The 18,346-nt window shown below is 38.2% G+C and overlaps 1 protein-coding gene across 4 annotated transcripts in view; it reads right to left on the bottom strand.

The window, feature by feature from the left end:
- The window catches only part of LOC308552009 (lysine-specific demethylase 6A-like), a 252,461-nt gene that overhangs the window by 153,511 nt on the left and 80,604 nt on the right, over nucleotides 1–18,346 (bottom strand). For all 4 annotated transcript variants that reach the window (XM_081126956.1, XM_081126954.1, XM_081126955.1 and 1 more), the window contains 2 exons: nucleotides 7,050–7,108; nucleotides 3,953–4,073 (listed from right to left, as the gene is read on the bottom strand). In XM_081126956.1, coding sequence (XP_080983082.1) covers nucleotides 3,953–4,073; nucleotides 7,050–7,108 — 180 coding nt within the window. The remainder of the gene's footprint in view (nucleotides 1–3,952; nucleotides 4,074–7,049; nucleotides 7,109–18,346) is intronic.

Consider the following 18,346-nt stretch of genomic DNA (forward strand, 5'->3'; position numbering starts at 1 on the left):
AACCAAGGACGTAAAAGACCTGTACTCAGAAAACTACAGGACGTTCCAAAAAGAGACAGAGGAAGATATAAATACGTGGAAGAATATACCATCTTCATGGACTGGAAGAGTTAACATCATTAAAATGTCCATTCTATCCAAAGCAATCTATCAATTCAATGCAATCCCTATTAAAATACCAACAGTGTATTTCACAGATCTACAACAAACAGTTTGAAAATTTATATGGAACCAAAAAAGACCCCATATAGCCACCCAGTTTTGAGAAAGAAGAACAAAGTTGGAGGGATCACAATACCAGATATCAAGTTATACTACAAAGCCACTGTAATCAAAATGGCCTGATTACTGGCCCAAGAACAGGCATATGGATTAGTGGAACAGAACAGAGAACCCAGAAATTGACCCACGCCATTATGGTCAATTAATATTTGACAAAGGAGGCAAGAACTTACAATGGAGTAAAAACAGTCTCTTCAATAAATGGTGTTGGGAAAACTCGACAGGGACAGGTACATGCAAAAAAATGAAACTATGCCATACACAAAAATAAACTCAAAATGGAGAAAAGACTTAAATGTAAGACGTGAAACCATAAAAATCCTAGAAGAAAACATAGGCAGCAAAATCTCAGGACATCTCTTGTAGCAATATGTTTGCTGATACATCTCCGAGGACAAGAGAAACAAAGGAGAAAATAAACAAATGGGACTATATAAAAATAAAAAGCTTCCACACAGCAAAAGAATCCATTAGAACGAAAAGGGATCCCACTGTATGGGAGAACATATGTGCCAATGACATATGTGATAAAGTGTTAATTTCCAAAATATATAAGGAACTCATACAACTAAACAAAAGGAAGACAAACAATCCAATTAAAAAAATGGGCAAAGGACCTAAATAGACACTTCTCCAAAGATGACATACAGATTACCAAGAGACATATGAAAAAATGCTCAAAGTCACTTATTATCAGAGAGATGCAAATTAAATTCAATAATGAGGTATCACTTTACACCTGTTAGAATGTCTGCCATCAACAAATCAACAAATGACAAGAGCTGGCAAGAGTGTGGAGAAAAGGGAACCCTAGTACACTGCTGGTGGGAATGCAGATTGGTGCAGTCACTATGGAAAGCAGTAAGGAGTTTCCTTAAAAAATTAAAAATGAAACTGCCATTTGACCCAGTGATCCCACTTCTAGGAATATACCCTAAGAAATACGAAACACCAATCAGAAAGAACTTATGTCCCGCTATGTTCATAGCAACGCAATTTATAACAGCCAAGATCTAGAAATAGGCCAAGTGCCCCTCAGTAGATGAGTGGATAAAAAAACTGTGGTACATTTACACTATGCAGCTGTTAAAAAAAAAAAAGGGATCTCTTAACCTTTGGGAGAGCATGGAGGGAACTGGACAGTATTATGCTAAGTGAAATAAACCAGTAAGAGAAAGACAAGTACCACATGACCTAACTCATATGTGTAATGTACTAAACAAAATAAACTGATGAACAAAATAGATCCAGAGACACAGAAGCATGGAACCGACTGAGGGATCTCAGACGAAGATGGGGGTGGGGGAGTAGTGGGGAGAGACTAATCAAAGAACTTATATGTTATAAGCATAACCCATGGACACACACATTGGCATGGGGAAGGCCTGGGTGTGGGGTGAATGCTGGTCAATGGGAGAAAAAGGGAGACATCTGTAATACTTTCAACAATAAATTTTAAAAAATTTAAAAAAAAAGTTCTCAGATTTTAAATTCTAACAGAGTACCACAAAAGGTAGACCTACAAGGCTAAAAAACTATTAAGCCTTTAAGGCAAAAGAGAGATCCTGTACCTGACTTCTAGTGTCCCAACACCAAACATTCCAGATCTGAAAATGTCTGGAAAGCTTATAAAAAAAATAGGCCTTTGTGAAGGTGGAATTTCAGTTTTTCTGGTGATAATCAGGTTAAAGAAAGATTCTGAAATAGAAAGGTCTGGCCTATATTTTCACTGTTTATGCTACCTACTCATAAGACGAACATTTAATAACAATAAGGCTGGAATAGCCCAACCAGGGTCCTTCCTGCAGCTGGGCTCCTAAGGGCATCTCAACTATGCCTTTGAATTCCATCTGCTTTGCTTATAATGACAATAATTCAAGTAACTTCTGTCTCATGAAACTCTACTGTCCCCACATGGCATGTTTCTTGCTTACTGGAGCTAAAGTCATGCTCAAGTTTCCAAGGACAGTGTACTTCATGGAGAAGAAATACGGATCTGTGTGGGACTGAGAAAGACCTGGTTTGCTGCTTCTGTGAAAACCTCCCAATGGGCATCACCCACAACTCTAAAGGAGCAAATTCTTCAGCTTTTGGAGGAACTTTGGACTTTCTGTGCCTACCGAAGTCTACTTACGCCACATGACACAGTACATTTATATTTTTAAATAGTACCCAATTAGAGATTGAAAGTCTCTTTAAAAGAGAGTGAAAATTCTTTCCCCTCAGGCCATGTATTTCTAAAAGCTGCATTTCTAGAACATACTAGCTGTATACACGAAGTTCCCACAAATATGAAAAAGATGAGCAACTTTTTTTTAATAGCTCTGGAGTTTTGTGACTGAAACAGCTTACAAAATACAGTGCACGAGTTCTTACCCATAAGTCACCCTAGGGTGCTACTAATCTGAAGGGAAAGCTGTAAATTGCAAACCAGTGGGCAGTGCGCTGATCTGGCCTATTGGTGTTTCATTTGTCCACCACAGACTAAAAAATGTTGAATGGTAGCCAGTATTTAAAAACCTGGTTTCTTTTGGAACTAGCAGATGTAGTATTCGCAGGCTGGCATATCCTACACAGTAACAATTCATTGGAATTTGAATAGCACTGATCTTTAAGAACAGAATATGGGCTTCACTTACTTATATTACCAGCCTACCTCTTGTAGGTCCTTGACTTTACAACCTATGGTAAAGTTCTGGGAAGGCAGAATAAACAAACAAATTTTTGAGAGGGTAGAAAGCAAGAAGGGATTCTTTAAGAGACCTCAATTTGTATCTGTTTGTTTATCAGTTTATAAAACTATGGAGGCAGTTGGACGAACTTCAGAGGGAAGGAGGGAGTAGGGAGTGGGGGCGGGGGAGAGAGAGAAATCATGAACTTAGATGTATATATGCATGACCTATGGACACAGGCAATAGTGTGGTGAAGACCTGGGGTGAGGGTGGGGGAGGATGCCAGGTGAAGGGATCGAAGGTGAAAAACAGGACATCTGTAATACTTTCAACAATAATAAAATGAACAAATAAATGTGTTTTTTTTTAAAAACCTAGAAATTATAAAATGATAGCACAAACCCAGAAACTGTGAAAAATTAAAAGTTTTGACAAATCAAATTTCCATTAGAATTAAGGTATACTTAAAATTAATGTATTATTTTCTCCAAATGTTTTACACTTACCAACTAGCAGTCAACAAGCCTTAATAAAGGACAATCTATTATTCTATCATTGTTATGATACATGTCCTCCTCCAATTGGAAGTGGTTAGATTTCTACTCAGACCCATAGGAAAGAATAGTTAATAATTAGATCCCAAGTACAGCATCACTAATATACTCTTCATTTCTCTGGTGGCCATCACATACTCAAAAGTGTTTTACATGCTCAAATGAAATAAAAGCATTCACTGTTTCTGGGTTAGAAATGCTGGTATTAATTTTTTAAAAACAAAACCCCCCAAAATCTAAAGCACTAAAAAGTTATTTTGCAAATGTTAGCATCGTATGTATTTACTCTGTGCCCTGAAAGCCAATCCTTTTTTTACCTTTTAGTTCATATCCTAAATTCATTCATTTTTATAGTGTTAATATAAATTCCAAATTTCTCAATATTATTATTTAAACACACACTCAAATGAATAGATACATCTAGGAAACACCCCAACCACCTACCTTTAAACTAGATTCATAGTCTGTGTTCACTTTGAACATAAGCCCAAGTCGTAAATGAATTTCCTTGGCTCGACAAAAGCTGGGATCAACATAAAGCACCTCCTGAAATGCCTTAATTGCCCTTAAAGAATATAGACATAAGAAACTGTAAGATTCTAATATTTACATGTATTTTCTTTGGTAGGTCAAGATATGACGATTTTTACAGAAATAACACTTTTATGAAAGCATTATAAATAGTAAAAGACATTAGAAAATGATAAGGAATGAATTTCTCAAACTGTTCAACAATATCTAAGTTTCACAACATTTTGAGTGTAAATAACCAATTTAAATTTTTCTGAAACATCACAGAAAGAGCATAGTAGGAAAGTTTTTAAGAGGATAAGAGAGTAAGAGTGTTAAACCTGGATCTATACTGTTCCATAGAAGTCAACTTTCAGAAGTTTTCCTTCTGCCTACCATATTTTGGTTTATGTTACAAACCTACTGTAAGTATGATATAGTACAGACAGTGGCTAGTATATAATTTTTCTATATGCAATTCCTACAGAAGAGAATTATCTGTGGAAAAAATCATTTTTGCCTCTACAGCAATGCAGTGCCACCTTTGTCATAAATCAATGGCCCATGTTTAGAGACTGTGTCTGACTTCTCCACATACCTCAACTGTCAGCCTACCTTTGTTCTAACTGTACACTGTCTTGTTTGTTTTTCAAAGAGGTGTTGATTATCAACAATGAAAATTCAGATACACTGGACACATTTTGAATGTTTTTTAGCATTTAAATTATGTGATTTACTAATGAGTATGAAAAAAGACAAAAGGAAAAAACTTTATTTTGATGTTAAGTGCTGTTTTCCCTAGTGATCACGTTTAGAATCTTAACCTGTTTCCAACGACAACTTTATTTTTAATAGAAATATATGTGCATACCATTCATACCACAATTTAAGAGAAAGAAACATGCTATGTTTTCAGTAAGTCATTTAGGTTAAGTTTTACTTCTAAAATTGCATGGCTATATGTACATTTACTGCAAAATTGAGCATTTTAGGAAACACAGACATTTGATAACTGAAGTTATCAAAATTTATACACATTTTTCCACAAGTTAACCAAGTTAACATTTTCACATACATACAGGGGTTGGCAAAAGTATGTTTACAGTTGTGAGCATACAAAATTGTTTATTACTGTATTATTATTAATTACTGTATTAATTATTTGTACTACAACTGTAAACCTACTTTGGTCTAATGGTGTATTTAAAGGAATTAATATTTTCAATGTAAACTGACTTATCTACCTAATTCTTTTCTTTTCTTATCTTCAACCTAAAGAGGTTCATGGATTACCTTAAGTATGCAAAAACTGTGCAACATGAGGTACATGTCTCTATTCTTAAACTGTAAAGTTCTTTGTTCCCAGTCTTACAGTAGATTTCACATACATTTGTTTTGGCTAGCTAAAATTATTATATCTGTCTGAACTAACAACTGTAAATACTGATAAAAAAACAGACATCTTTCCACCTTCACAGAGCGCAAACTATAACAAATTATTCCATTTAGTATAGATGTTAGACTTATTTCTAAACAATCTCCCTATAAACTTGGTAAGTCCTATCTCTAACTATTGTAACCTATTGTCATCTTTCCACTTATAAGTGATCACAAATCTACAAATACAATGTGACTGACAATTGTGCAAAAAATATACCACGCTAGCCATATACTTTAGATTAGTAGAGTATGGTCCTGTTGGCATGGCTCATTGGTTGAACATCAATCTATGAACCAGGAAGTCATGGTTTGATTCCTGGTCAGGGCCCATGCCCACGTTTCGGGCTCAATTACCAGTAGGGAGCATTCAAGCAGCAGCTGATCAATAACTCTCTCTCTTTCCCTCTCCTTCCTCTAAAATCAATAAAAAATATTTTAAAAATTTAATAGAGCAGGGACCTGAACTCAAGGACTGCTTCTACCCCTAAATAAATGGTTAACAGCCATGGTCTGCATTGCTCAGTGTGAGAGCGTCAGCGTGCCAACCAGAGGCTCTCGGGTTCTTCCCAGTAAAGGGCATCCCCACCTGTGTTGCAGGTTCCATCCCCAGCCCCTATTGGGGTATGTATGCAGAAGGCAACCAATCAACATGTCTCTCACATTATCGTTTCTGTCTCTCCCCCTCATCCTCTTCCACTCTCTAAAATTCAAAGGAAAAAATATCCTTAAGTGAGGATTAAAAAAATAGTAATGATAAAATAAATAAATAAATGATTAAGAAACATGAAGTAAAAATTAAGATACCTTATTTCCCCTATCAACAAAATGAAAGGATTAAAACTTTGTGATCTCTAAGATCTTTTCTAGTTCTAAAAGTTCATAATTGTAAATTCTGTGAATAGGATTTTCAGGAAATTTACAGAGACTCTACCTAAAATCGTCCTAATCTAGGCTCGTTTTAAAATAAGATTCCCACAACAGAAGAGGGTGACTAAGTTTAAGATCTCTCAAAGCAATGTGACATTCAAGAGAAAAAAAGTTACAACATCTATAATCCACAAGTTTCTTTAACAAGCAATGCAACGCACCCAAACATGACATAATTAAAAAGCCCAAAGCCAATGAATTCAGAAAATTAGTAATCCAATTGCCCAACTAAAAGCTAGATTTTCACCTCTGGAAATGACAATAAATAGTGATTAAAGCAAATTTAAGAACTCCGTATTAGAACGACCTATACAACATGGTTATAAACATTGGTCTTGTACTCATTCACCTTCCTTTGAATTCTCTTAACATGTACATCAAAAAAACACAAGTCAACACCAAATAAGTTCTGTATACTTTACAGTACACAAAATCTTACATTATTACTATCAGTTAATCCTCAACATTGAAAGACATATCCTCTGATTACTAACTGAAAAATACTGAGAGTTTATAATGAGGGCTGAACTTGTAGAAATTTTAAAAAGATGCTACTACTGAAATATGTATTTACTGATATTAAAATATGTTGTGCTTATTACACACACACACACACATACACACACACACACACACAGAAAGCATCTACTGTAAGTCAACTTACCAATGAAATGCATTGTAGTAGAAGTAAACCAAACCAAGGCCATATAAAAAGACAGCATTCTGTTAAAAAGAATGGTAAACGTTTTTACATTTTAGGCTTCTAAGTTCTAAAAATTCTTTCACATCTTACATACTCTTAAAAGAAACAATCATGAGTCAACAGGTATCATAGAAGACTAAAAACTTGGAGAGACCTTTTCAGTTTCATTTTAATCAACTCTACAGGAAAAGGAACTTTTTAAAGATTCTAAAATTTTTAAATTGTAAAACCACAAAAAAAGAGCATGAAAAAACAAACAAAGCAATCCAGAGAAAGAACAAAGCTGGAGGTATTATACCTCCTAATTCAAATTATAGCACAAAGCTCTAAAAAATAAACTGTATGGTACTGGCATAAAAATAAATAAACAAACAGGCCAAAGGGACAGAACAGAGAGCACAGAAATAAACCCCTGCATTTACAGTCAACTAATATTCAACAAAGGAGCCAAGAAAATCCAACAGCAAAAGGGTTGTCCTGTCAACAAATGGTATTGAGAAAAAGTGATAGACATGTAAAGTTTGTGTCAAAAAAATGAAATTGAACCAATACTTACATCACTCACAAAAAGTAACTAGAAACAACCAGTAAGTAAAATTAAACATAAAAGTTGGTACCATAAACCTCTGACACTTGTCTTACCAATAATTTTTGGGATACAATACAAAAAGTATAAACAAAAGCAAAAATCAAGAAAGAGGACAAAATCAAACTTAAAAGCTTCTGCACAGCAAAAGTAACAACATTTAAAAACAAACTACAGCCTGGCTGGGCGTGGCTCAGTGGTTGAACATCAACCTAGGATCCAGGAGATCAGGGTTCGATTCGCAGTCAGAGCACATGCCCGAGTTGGGGCTAGGCAGCCGATCAATGACTCTCTCATCATTGATGTTTTTCTCTCTCCCCCTTCTTTCCTCTCTCTGAAATCAATAAAGATAATGTTTTAAAAAAACAAACTACAGAATAACATAAAATCTATAAAAACCATCTACATAAACACCCAAAATATATAAAAAGTCAAACAGCTCAATAATAAACAAAAAACACACCAATATAATTAAAAGTGGACAGTCTGGCTGGTGTGGCTCTGTTGGCTGGAGCACTATCCTGTGTGCACTGAAAGGTTTCTGATTCGATTCCCAGTCACGGCTTGTTGGAAGGCAATCCATTTAATGTTTCTTTCTCACACTAATGGTTCTCTCTCTCCCCATCCTCTCTCTAAGCATGTCCTCAAGTGAGGATAAATTTTCTTTTAAAAAGTGGACAGAGGAACTAAATAGGTACTTTTCCAAAGATATCCAAGTGGCCAAGAGGTACATGAACAGGTGTTCGACATTTACTTAATTTTGAGATACATTTCAAAATCAGATCGAAGTATCACCTTACACCTGATAGAATGGCTATCAAGAGGATAAGAGATAAGGGCTGGCTAGGGATGCGGAGAAAAGGAAAACTCATCCACTCTAGATAATATAACAACTCTTTAAAACTTAAAAATAGATCTAACACTGATCCAGCAATTCCATTGCTGAGAATTTATCTGAAGAAAATAAAAACAGGATACTGAGGTTTCCAGTCAAGAGGCAGAGTAGGTAAAGGTTCTGCTTGCCTCCTCACATGAGCACATTAAAATGACAACTGAACAATCACCCTGGAGAACAATTTGAAGACAGCTAAACAGAAATCCTATAACTAGGATATAAAAAAGAAGCCAAATGGAGAACGGTAGAATGGGTGAAGACAAAAAATGGGCTGGCTAGTCCCACATCCACATGCAGCAGTTAAGAAGCTAGATGGATATCTCCAAAGCAAAAGTTCCACTTTGGAGGGAACCCAGGCCTACATTATGCCACCCAGTCCAGAGCATCAGTGCCAGGAACAGGAGTCCTTACAATGTCAGGCTGTGAAAATCTGACCATGATTCCAGTTGGGTGAAATAAAGGACTGCTGGAGACCCAGGTGTCCTCTGCACACCTCACTCAAATACAAACACTCCCCCTAACCTCCAGAGAATGGACAGCAGCACAAAAGGTGCCAGAGACAATAGAAAATAAACTGAACTGTGTGACCTCAGGCAAGCGCTTGAAGAGCAGCCACCACAGTTCCTTAGCTGACACCTCCCCACATAGTCTGCAGGCACAGGTAAGCACCAAATCTGAATTAATCAGGTGAACACCGCTCACCCCACCCTGGTAACTTCCTGAGACGCAGCCCCACTCAACTCATACACCACCCTAACCTATTTCAGCGGCTCGGCCTCAAAGGCAGATGAACTTGGCCCTCACTACAAACTTTCTAAAAACTCTCAGAGGCCCTTAGGCACCAAGAAAATGGTGGATGTCCTCAGTGTGCCCTATGCAATTGCAGAGAAACCTGAGGCCTCGCACTGGGACATTAGCCTTTGTTTAGAGTGTAGCCTCTCCCAGGTGCCTCACAACACAGGACTGGCAGCTAAAACTACCAGGTGACAAAGGACAGGCACAGGCAGCAGATGAACTTAGCTTGCACCAGAGGGCCTCCCAAAAGGTCCCAGAACCAAACACGAATGGATGACGTCAGATAACAGCAGAGAACCATCTGCTTAAGCTTCACAATCAGCATACCCAAATGATAGTTTTGGCAGGTAGGAAAGCCTTGTTAGGGCAAATGTCAATTCACTGGGTGAGATCCCATCTCGCAGCTTGTCCAATGTGGTCATAGCCAGGCCTCATAGCCAGCCAGCCAGGAATTCAACCACATAACTAATATACCAACAAAAATCAAAGTTCAACTACAACAAATGGCCATCCCTGGAGCAATCAGCTCAGGTGACTGGAAAGTGTACACCAATGGAACCTACAGAACACCTAGTACAGAACACCCTAAGAGTGGGAGACTAAGCAGCTATACCTAATACAAAGAAATAAACCCAGGGAGACTCCCAAATGAGGAGACAAAAAAAGTGTCTCAAATAAAAAACTGGGCAAAACTCCAGCAAAAGACGAAACAAAACATAGATAGGCAATCTACTAGACACAGAGTTCAAAACACTGGCTATAAGGATGATCAATGAACTTAGGAAAAAGTGCATGAACTTGGTAAGAACTTGAACAAAGAGATAAAAACCATAAAAAAGAAGTCGGAAATAAAGAATACAATATCTGCAATGAAAAATAACAGATTAGATGAAGCAGAGAATCAGCAATCCAAAACACAAGGAAGCAGAAAACACCCAATCAGAACAGCAAAGAGCAAAAAGAATCCAAAAAACTATTTTTGGCTTAAGGGTGTGTACCCTGGCTGGCATTGCTCCGTGGTTAGAGCATCAGCCTGCTCACCAGAAGGTTGTGGGTTTGATTCCTGGTGAAGGGCACGTACCTGGGTTGCAGGTTTGATTTCTGTCCTGGCTGGAGTACGTGTGTGAGGCAACCAATCTCACATTGACTTTTCTCCTCCCTCACTCCCACCCTTTTTTACAGACAAACAAACAAACAAACAAACTATAAATGGTGAGTACCATTATAGGAGGACTTCAATAATCAACTGGATAGCATGATAATACCATGTGTTGGTACCAGTCAGGTTCTTTCACTAGCCACCTCTGTCATTGCTCCATAAGCTCATAACAAAAGTGGCCATACTGGCATAGACAAATAATATAGATTGAAATTAGGAAGGGTGGTATCTTCAGCTTTGTTCTTTCTTGGAACTACTTTGGCTATTTTGGGTCCTCTGTGGTTTCATACAAATTTTAGGATTTTTTCTATTTCTATAAAAAATGCCATTGGAATCTTGATATGGATTGCAACTAATCTATAGTTGAGTTTGCACTGTGTGTGTATTTAACAATAGTAATTGATCTGTTACATGAAAAAAGGAACTTCTGGGATGACATCAAGTGTAATACCAATTGCCTCACAGTAGTACTACAAGGACAAGAGACAGAGCAAGGCACTGAATACCTATTTGAAGAAATAATGACTGTAAACTTCTGTAACGTGGTGAAGGAAACAGACATACACGCCCAGGAAGTGCAGACAAACCCAAAGAGGTCCACACCAAGCTACATCAAGATTAAAGACAAAGAGAGAATCTTTAAAGCAGCAAGAGAAAAATAGTTAAGTTACATATACAAGGGAGCTTCCGCAAGACTATCAACTGATTTCTCAGCAGAAGCTTTTCAGGCCCAAGGGACTGGCACAAAATATTCAAAGTGAAGAAAAAGAAGGATCTACAAACAAGACCACTCTACACAGAAAGGGTATTATTTAGAACCAAAGGACAGATAAGGTGTCTCCCAGACAAGAAAAGCCTAAAGAAGCTCATCTTAAAACCACTACAAAAGAAATGTTCAAGAAACTTAAGGAAATGAATAAAAAAGTCACCACTTTTTTACTGTTAACAGTGTTACATGATGTGCCACTCCCACCTGCCTCTACCAGTCCCTACCCTATCCCCAGGCCTTCACTACCCTGTTGTCTGTGCCCAAGGCTGTGTATATAAATGCTTCAGTTAATCTCTTCTTGCCTCCTTCTCAGCGATATGTCAATCTTTTCCATTCTTCCATGCCTCTGGATTTATTTTGTTGGTCAATTTATTTTGTTCATTACATTCCAAATGTAAGTGAGATAATGTGATATTTGTCTTTCTCTGACTGGCTTATATCACTTAGTATAATAATCTCCAGGTCCATCCATGCTGTGGAAAAGGGTAAGAGATCCTTCTTTTTATTTTTTAATTTATCTTTATTTTTTAAAGTATTACAGATGTTCCCTTCTCCCCCCTCTATCCCCTCCACCCCACATCCACACCACCTCCAGGCCTTCCCCATACTAATGTCTGTGTCCATTAGTTATGCATATAAGCATATAAGTTCTTTGATTCATCTCTCTCCACCCACATCCCCCCCCCCCCCGAAATCCCTCAGTTTGTTCCATGCTTCTATATCTCTGGATCTATTTTGTGCATCAGTTTATTTTATTATATTCCGCATATGAGTAAGATCATGGGATACTTGTTTTTCTATGACTGGCTTATTTCACTTAGCATAATACTCTCCAGGTCCATCCATGCTGTCCCAAAGGATACGAGATCTTCTTCTTTACAGCTGCACAGTATACCATGGTGTAAACCTACTACAGCTTTTTTAACCATTCATCTACTGATGGGCACTTGGGCTGCTTCCAGATCTTAGCTATTGAAAATAATGCTGCTACAAACATGGGTACATATATTCTTTCTGATTGTTGTTGTGGGGTTTTTAGGATATATTTCCAGAAGTGGGATCACTGGGTCAAATGGCAGTTCCATTTTTAATTTTTTGAGGAAACTCCATACTGTTTTCCATAGTGGCTGCACCAGTCTGAATTCCCACCAGGAGTGAACTGGTGTTCCTTTTTTCCATATCCTCTCTAGAATTTGTTTGTTGATGATAGCCATTTTGGCAGGTGTGAGGTGATAATCTCATTGTGGTTTTAATTTGCATTTCCATGATGATTGATGATGTTGAGGTCACTTTTTCATATGTCTATGGCCATCTTTATGTCTCTTTGGAGAAATGTCTATTCAGGTCTTTTGCCCAATTTTCAATTGGATTGTTTGTCTTCCTCTTGTTGAGTTGTACGAGTTATTTTCGGAAATCCTCCTATGATGTATTCACCCTTTAGAGAGCATTCACATGGGCCACAAATATCCCACCCCCCCCAAACAGAATAGGTCTATTCACATACCTCCTCCCCGATTTTCAGTGTCACCAATTTTCCAATCATGTTCCTCACAAATCCCTAAAATCAAGCCAAACCACAGACCACAGTCCACAAACTGTTACATACCCATTATCTGGCCATTTAAGTAAACTCAGCTGTGCTGCTCAAAGTCCTGCCCATGTGTGAATTTCCCTTTACCACTTTCCTTCAGAACCATCTCAAAGAGAGGCTGTAATACTGCTGTCAACATTTGGGTTTTGCCTGCATATTAAGCAAAACAAGCTTTAAACCAGGTCCATGCTTGTCCTTCCCCTGTCATCTAATCATAAGAAACTCACCATTATGGGAGAGGTGTAGGCTAGGAGAGTGTAGGCAGTGTAGCAGAAGAATAAACCATGGATGGGCATTTGAGTCATAAATTCATGTTACTTACTTGATGCCTTCAATGATCTGCCTGGGCCTAATCACATATATACACTTCCATTTGATGATGAGTTTTGTTATGTATGCAACAGTTTATGACTCCATGAGTCAAATAACACTCAACACATGTTGGGCAACTCAGGTCACGTGGTAATTTGGGAGCCCACTGTCAAGCATTCAGATTCCCTAAACCCACCAACAGCCCTAGAGCTACTTCTCAAAAGCTGGGTAGTCATCTTTGGATGATAGCATGCCCTACCTTCAAAATCCTACATTCCTGCATTGCTATTCAACTATAGGGGCTGTTAAAGATCCCAAACGGCATCTCTATCTGCAGTAAAACTTCAATACACATTAAGACTGCTAGAATACACAGCCCAAGTGATAGAGCAATTTGCACAGAAACTTTAAACTGCTGCAGACCCTTTTCTTGATCTAGGCTCCACTCAAAGCTAAAAGTTTTTCGTATTACTCAATAAATGGGCCAGAGTAACACCCTATATAACAACTATTTTCCCTCTAAAATCCAAGAAAGCTCACCAGACATTACGCCTCTTTCTTGGTTGTAAGACAAACCAGATACAAAAACTTATCCTAAACCTTAAAGTAATATATGAGAAGCACCATAACTGGTTCCTAAAATTTTCACTGAGGTAGATGGGTTTTGTTCACCACCATCTGCCATGCCAATGTCTTATCATAATTCTAGAGTGGGTGCTATTGCCACTCTGTATGTCCAATCAACATATCGTAACAGACAGTTTGTTACCCAGTAGAAGGGTAGACTATCAAGATCTTTACAAACTTCAGCATACCCCAGCCCAGAAATCGTGGCAGCAGGCCTCAGGTTGCAGACACCTTAAAGCCCCACACAAAAAGCTAACGACTGCAAATCATTTTCTTACTCCTACCAGGTGACCCTATGCCAGGGATAGGAAACAGCAGATGTTAGTCTGCACAGACACAAGCCCAAACAAGCCCCAGTACTAACATCCCTGGTATCCAGCTTCAGTCCACAAGAGAGATCACTGATTAACTCCACAAATGACACACCAAAAGGGTGTGCTCATCAGGCACTAGAGCCCCCCCAAAGTGAATCATGGTCCTAGGTATCAGCATGCACACAACATCTTACCCACTGTAGTTACTACCAGTCCACACACAGGCTCATCCTGAGGATCAATCTCACCCACTGAAATACCAAAAGAAATCAAGGCTCAACTACAACATGAGGGCACAGCCTATAAAAGGGGAACCCCTACTGCACCTAGCTCACACCACCAGGGAGATTGTACTACTAGGCCCCGCAGGACACGTACTACATAAATTCAGCCTGTTAAGACATGGAAAAATATCACACCTACCTAATTAATACATAGGAAAAAAACAGAGAGAGTGCAAAAATTAAAAAACAAAGAACATAAAAAGCAGAAGTGAGATGAAGAAAGTAATAAAGATAAAGGCAGGAAAATAAAAGAGTCTGTAAAGCAATAAGAGATCAATGAAACCAAAAATTGGTTACCTGAAAAGATAAACAAAACTGATAAACTTTTAGCCTGACCCATTTAAAAAAGGGGGCACAAGAAAATAAAATCAGAAATTAAACAGAAGTCACACCAGTGATACACAAATACAAAGGATTATAAGAAAAATTATGAACAACTGTATGCTAACAAACTGGACAACTTGGAAAAAAATAAATCTATTCCTACAAACATAAAATTTCTAAAACTGAATCAGGAAAAAATAAAGAAAACCTGGACAAATTGAGAACTACCAACAAACTGAATCACTAATCAAAAAACTAAAAGGAAATGCCCTGTATCAGATGGCTTTATGACTAAATTTCACCAAACACTGAAGTAAACGTTTCCTTGTTAAATTATTCCAAAAAAGTCTACAGGAAGGAATTCTCTCAAACTCATTTTATAAGACCAGCATTATCCTTATATCAAAATCAGAGTGATTACAAAAAAAAAAAAAAAAAAGTTATAGGGCAATATCCTTGATGAAAACAAATGCAAAAATCTTCAACAAAATACTACATTTAAAAAATCACACACCAGTCCTGGATGGTTGGGTTCAGTGGTCAGAGTGTCAGCCTGTGGATTGAAGGGTCCAGGGTTCAATTCCAGCAAAGGGCACGTACCTTGGTTGCAGGCTCAATCCCCAGCCCCAGTCAGGGCGAATACAGGAGGTAACCAGTTAATATGTCTCTCTCTCTCTCTCTCTCACTGTCCCCTCTTCCTTTCTCTCTGAAAAACAATCGAAAAAGTATCCTCCGGTGAGGATAAAAAAAAAAAAAAAAAAAAAGATACACCATAATCATAAGGGGTTTATTTATTCCTGGGATTCGATGTTGGTACAATATCCGCAAATCAATTAAGGTGGTACACCACATACGCAAAATGAAAGAAAAAATTGTATGATCGTATCAACAGATGCAGAAAAGCATCCATTTATGATAATCCAGCAACCATTTATGATAAAAACTCTCAGCAAAGTGGAATTGCAGGAAACACACCTCAAAAGAATAAAGGCCATATATGACAAACCTTCAGCTAATATCATACTCAGTGTAGAAAAGCTGAAAGTGTGTTCTTCAAGTTCAGGAATAAGACACAGTTGTTCCCTTTCACCACTCTTATTTAACACAGTACTGGAAATCCTAGCCACAGTGATCATACAAGAAAAAGGGATAAAAGGCATCAAAATTGGAAAGAAAGAGGTAAAACTGACATTGTTTGCAGACGATATGACATTATACAGAGGGAACACTGAAAGTTCTACCAGAAAGAGAAATTAAGAAAACAACTCTATTTACATGTTTTTTAAAAAATTAAATAGCTAGAGGATATTAAAGATGCCGGTGGACTGAGTGAAAGCTACACTGACACTCTTCCAGGACCAAACTGGAATTACAACTAAAATATAGAAAAGCCTTCTTGAATAATCAACTGCAACTGAAGACGAGCTGGAGAGCACCCTCATAACCAAGGAGGAAAAGTGAAGAGCACATAGAGACTAGTAGGAAGTGCAGAGGTGCAGAGAGCTGGCTGGGTTCCCACAAGCAGCAGCTGGAGGTCCTGAGAGATATTTTAGCTGTGGGGAATTCCCACTGAGGACTCTGGGGCCTAAATCCCAGGCTAGGCTTCCAGCCAAGAGCACCAGAACTGAGAAAGGTGCCCATATAACACCTGGCTGTGAAAAGCAGCCGGCTTTCTGTCTGCCAAGGAGAGGGCTGGAAATACAGGTACCCTCTTAAAGAGCCAATGCCCAAGATTTCTTGGGCTCCAGCAGGAGGAGGGCAGAGTGGACGCCAGTTGTGTAAGGAGAATCTAGGGTTGTAGGCTCTGGAGACAGACCTCAGAAGGAACCCTTCTGGATTCCTGTGCCCTACCTTGTGGAGTTTCTACAACCTGAGGCCCATTAAGAGACTGAAAACAACAAGCTGCCATACCCTGAGACATATTAAGAGAATGAGATTAACCAGAATGCAGGCAAAGGCAGACCTCAGAATGCTTTGACTTTCTGGACCCAGGCCTTGGAAAAGCAGACTCTGGTGTGAATCTTGGTCCTGTGCAAATGCCTCCAGCCCCCACAAAGGACACCTCAAGCCATGGAGTGTTGATAGCTCCAAACAGGGTACTCAAGGCCAGTCACAGTGTCTGACATTGACCAGCACCAGAGACCCTCCAAAAAAACTGAGAGTCCTAGAAGATCTACATAATACATAGAAACAAACCCAAATAGGCAGCCAAAATGGGGAGACAAAAAAACAAGCCCCAAATGAAGGAACAAGAGGAGGCTCCAAAAAAAGAGCTAAATGAAATAGTTATAAGCAAACTATCAGATACTGAGTTCAGAATCCTGATCGTAAGGATGCTCAACAGCATGAAAAAGATGGAAACTATGAAGAATGACCAGTCAGAAATAAAGAATATCAGAGCAAAATAAAGAATACACTGGAAGAAATGAACAGCAGAAGACAGGGTAAAAAAATCACTCAATCAGAGATCCAAAAAGAAAAAACAGAAGGATAGTCTCAGGGAAACATAATAATATTAGCATCAGAGGAGTGCCAGAAGAGGCTGACAGTAAGTAAGGGTTAGAGAACCTGTTTGAAGAAATAAAGGGAGAAAACATTCCCAACCTGGTCAAGGAAAAAGTCACTCAGGTGCAGGAGGCACAGAGAGTCCCAAGCAAGAAAAACTAGAGGTCCAAGCCCAGACATATCATAATTAAAATGCCAAAAAGACAAAATGAGAATATTAAAGGCAGCAATGGCTCAGCGGTTGAGCGTTGACCTGGGATCCAGGCGATCAGGGTTCGATTCCCGGTCAGGGCACATGCCTGGTTGTGGGCTTGATCAATGACTCTCTCATCATTGATGTTTCTGTCTCTTTCTCTCCCTCTCCTTTCCTCTCTCTGAAATCAATAAAGATATATTAAAAAAAAAAAAAAAAAAAAGCAATCTGTTACCTACAAAGGAGCCTCCCATAAGGTTGTCAGCTGGCTTCTCATCAGAAATTCTATAGGCCAGAAGGGAATGGCATGAAGTATTCAAGGTAATGCAAAACAAGGATCTGAAACCAAGAATACTCTACCCAGCAAGGATGCCATTAAAAATAATAAGCTTCCCAGACAAAAAAAGGCTAAAGGGATTAATCACCACCAAATCAGCATTGCAGGAAATGTTGAAGGCCTCCTGTAATTAAAAGTAGAAATAGAAGCACTGCAAAAATATTAAAGAGACTACTGTAAGAATACTAAGATATAGAGCATAGGCATAAAGAATTAAAATGGCAATAAATAAAGACCTATCAATAATAACCTTAAGGACTTTAAGGGAGAGATCAACAGTAATATAGTCATAGTCATGGACTTTTAACATCCCACTGACTTCACTGGATAGATCTTCCAGACAAAAATTAAACACAGAAATAGTGACTTTAAATGGCACACTAGATCTGATGGATTTAATTGATATTTACAAAACATTTCAACCCAAAACTGCAGAATATACATCCCTCTCAAGTGCACATGGGTCATGCTCAAAGATAGACCACATGTTAGGAAGCAAAACAAATCTTTACAAGTTCAAGAAGACTGAAATCATATCAAGCATCTTGCATTGCAATGGCATGAAAT

The sequence above is a fragment of the Miniopterus schreibersii genome (genome assembly GCF_964146895.1).
Source record: "Miniopterus schreibersii genome assembly, chromosome: Y".
In the NCBI taxonomy this organism is placed as follows: domain Eukaryota; kingdom Metazoa; phylum Chordata; class Mammalia; order Chiroptera; family Miniopteridae; genus Miniopterus; species Miniopterus schreibersii.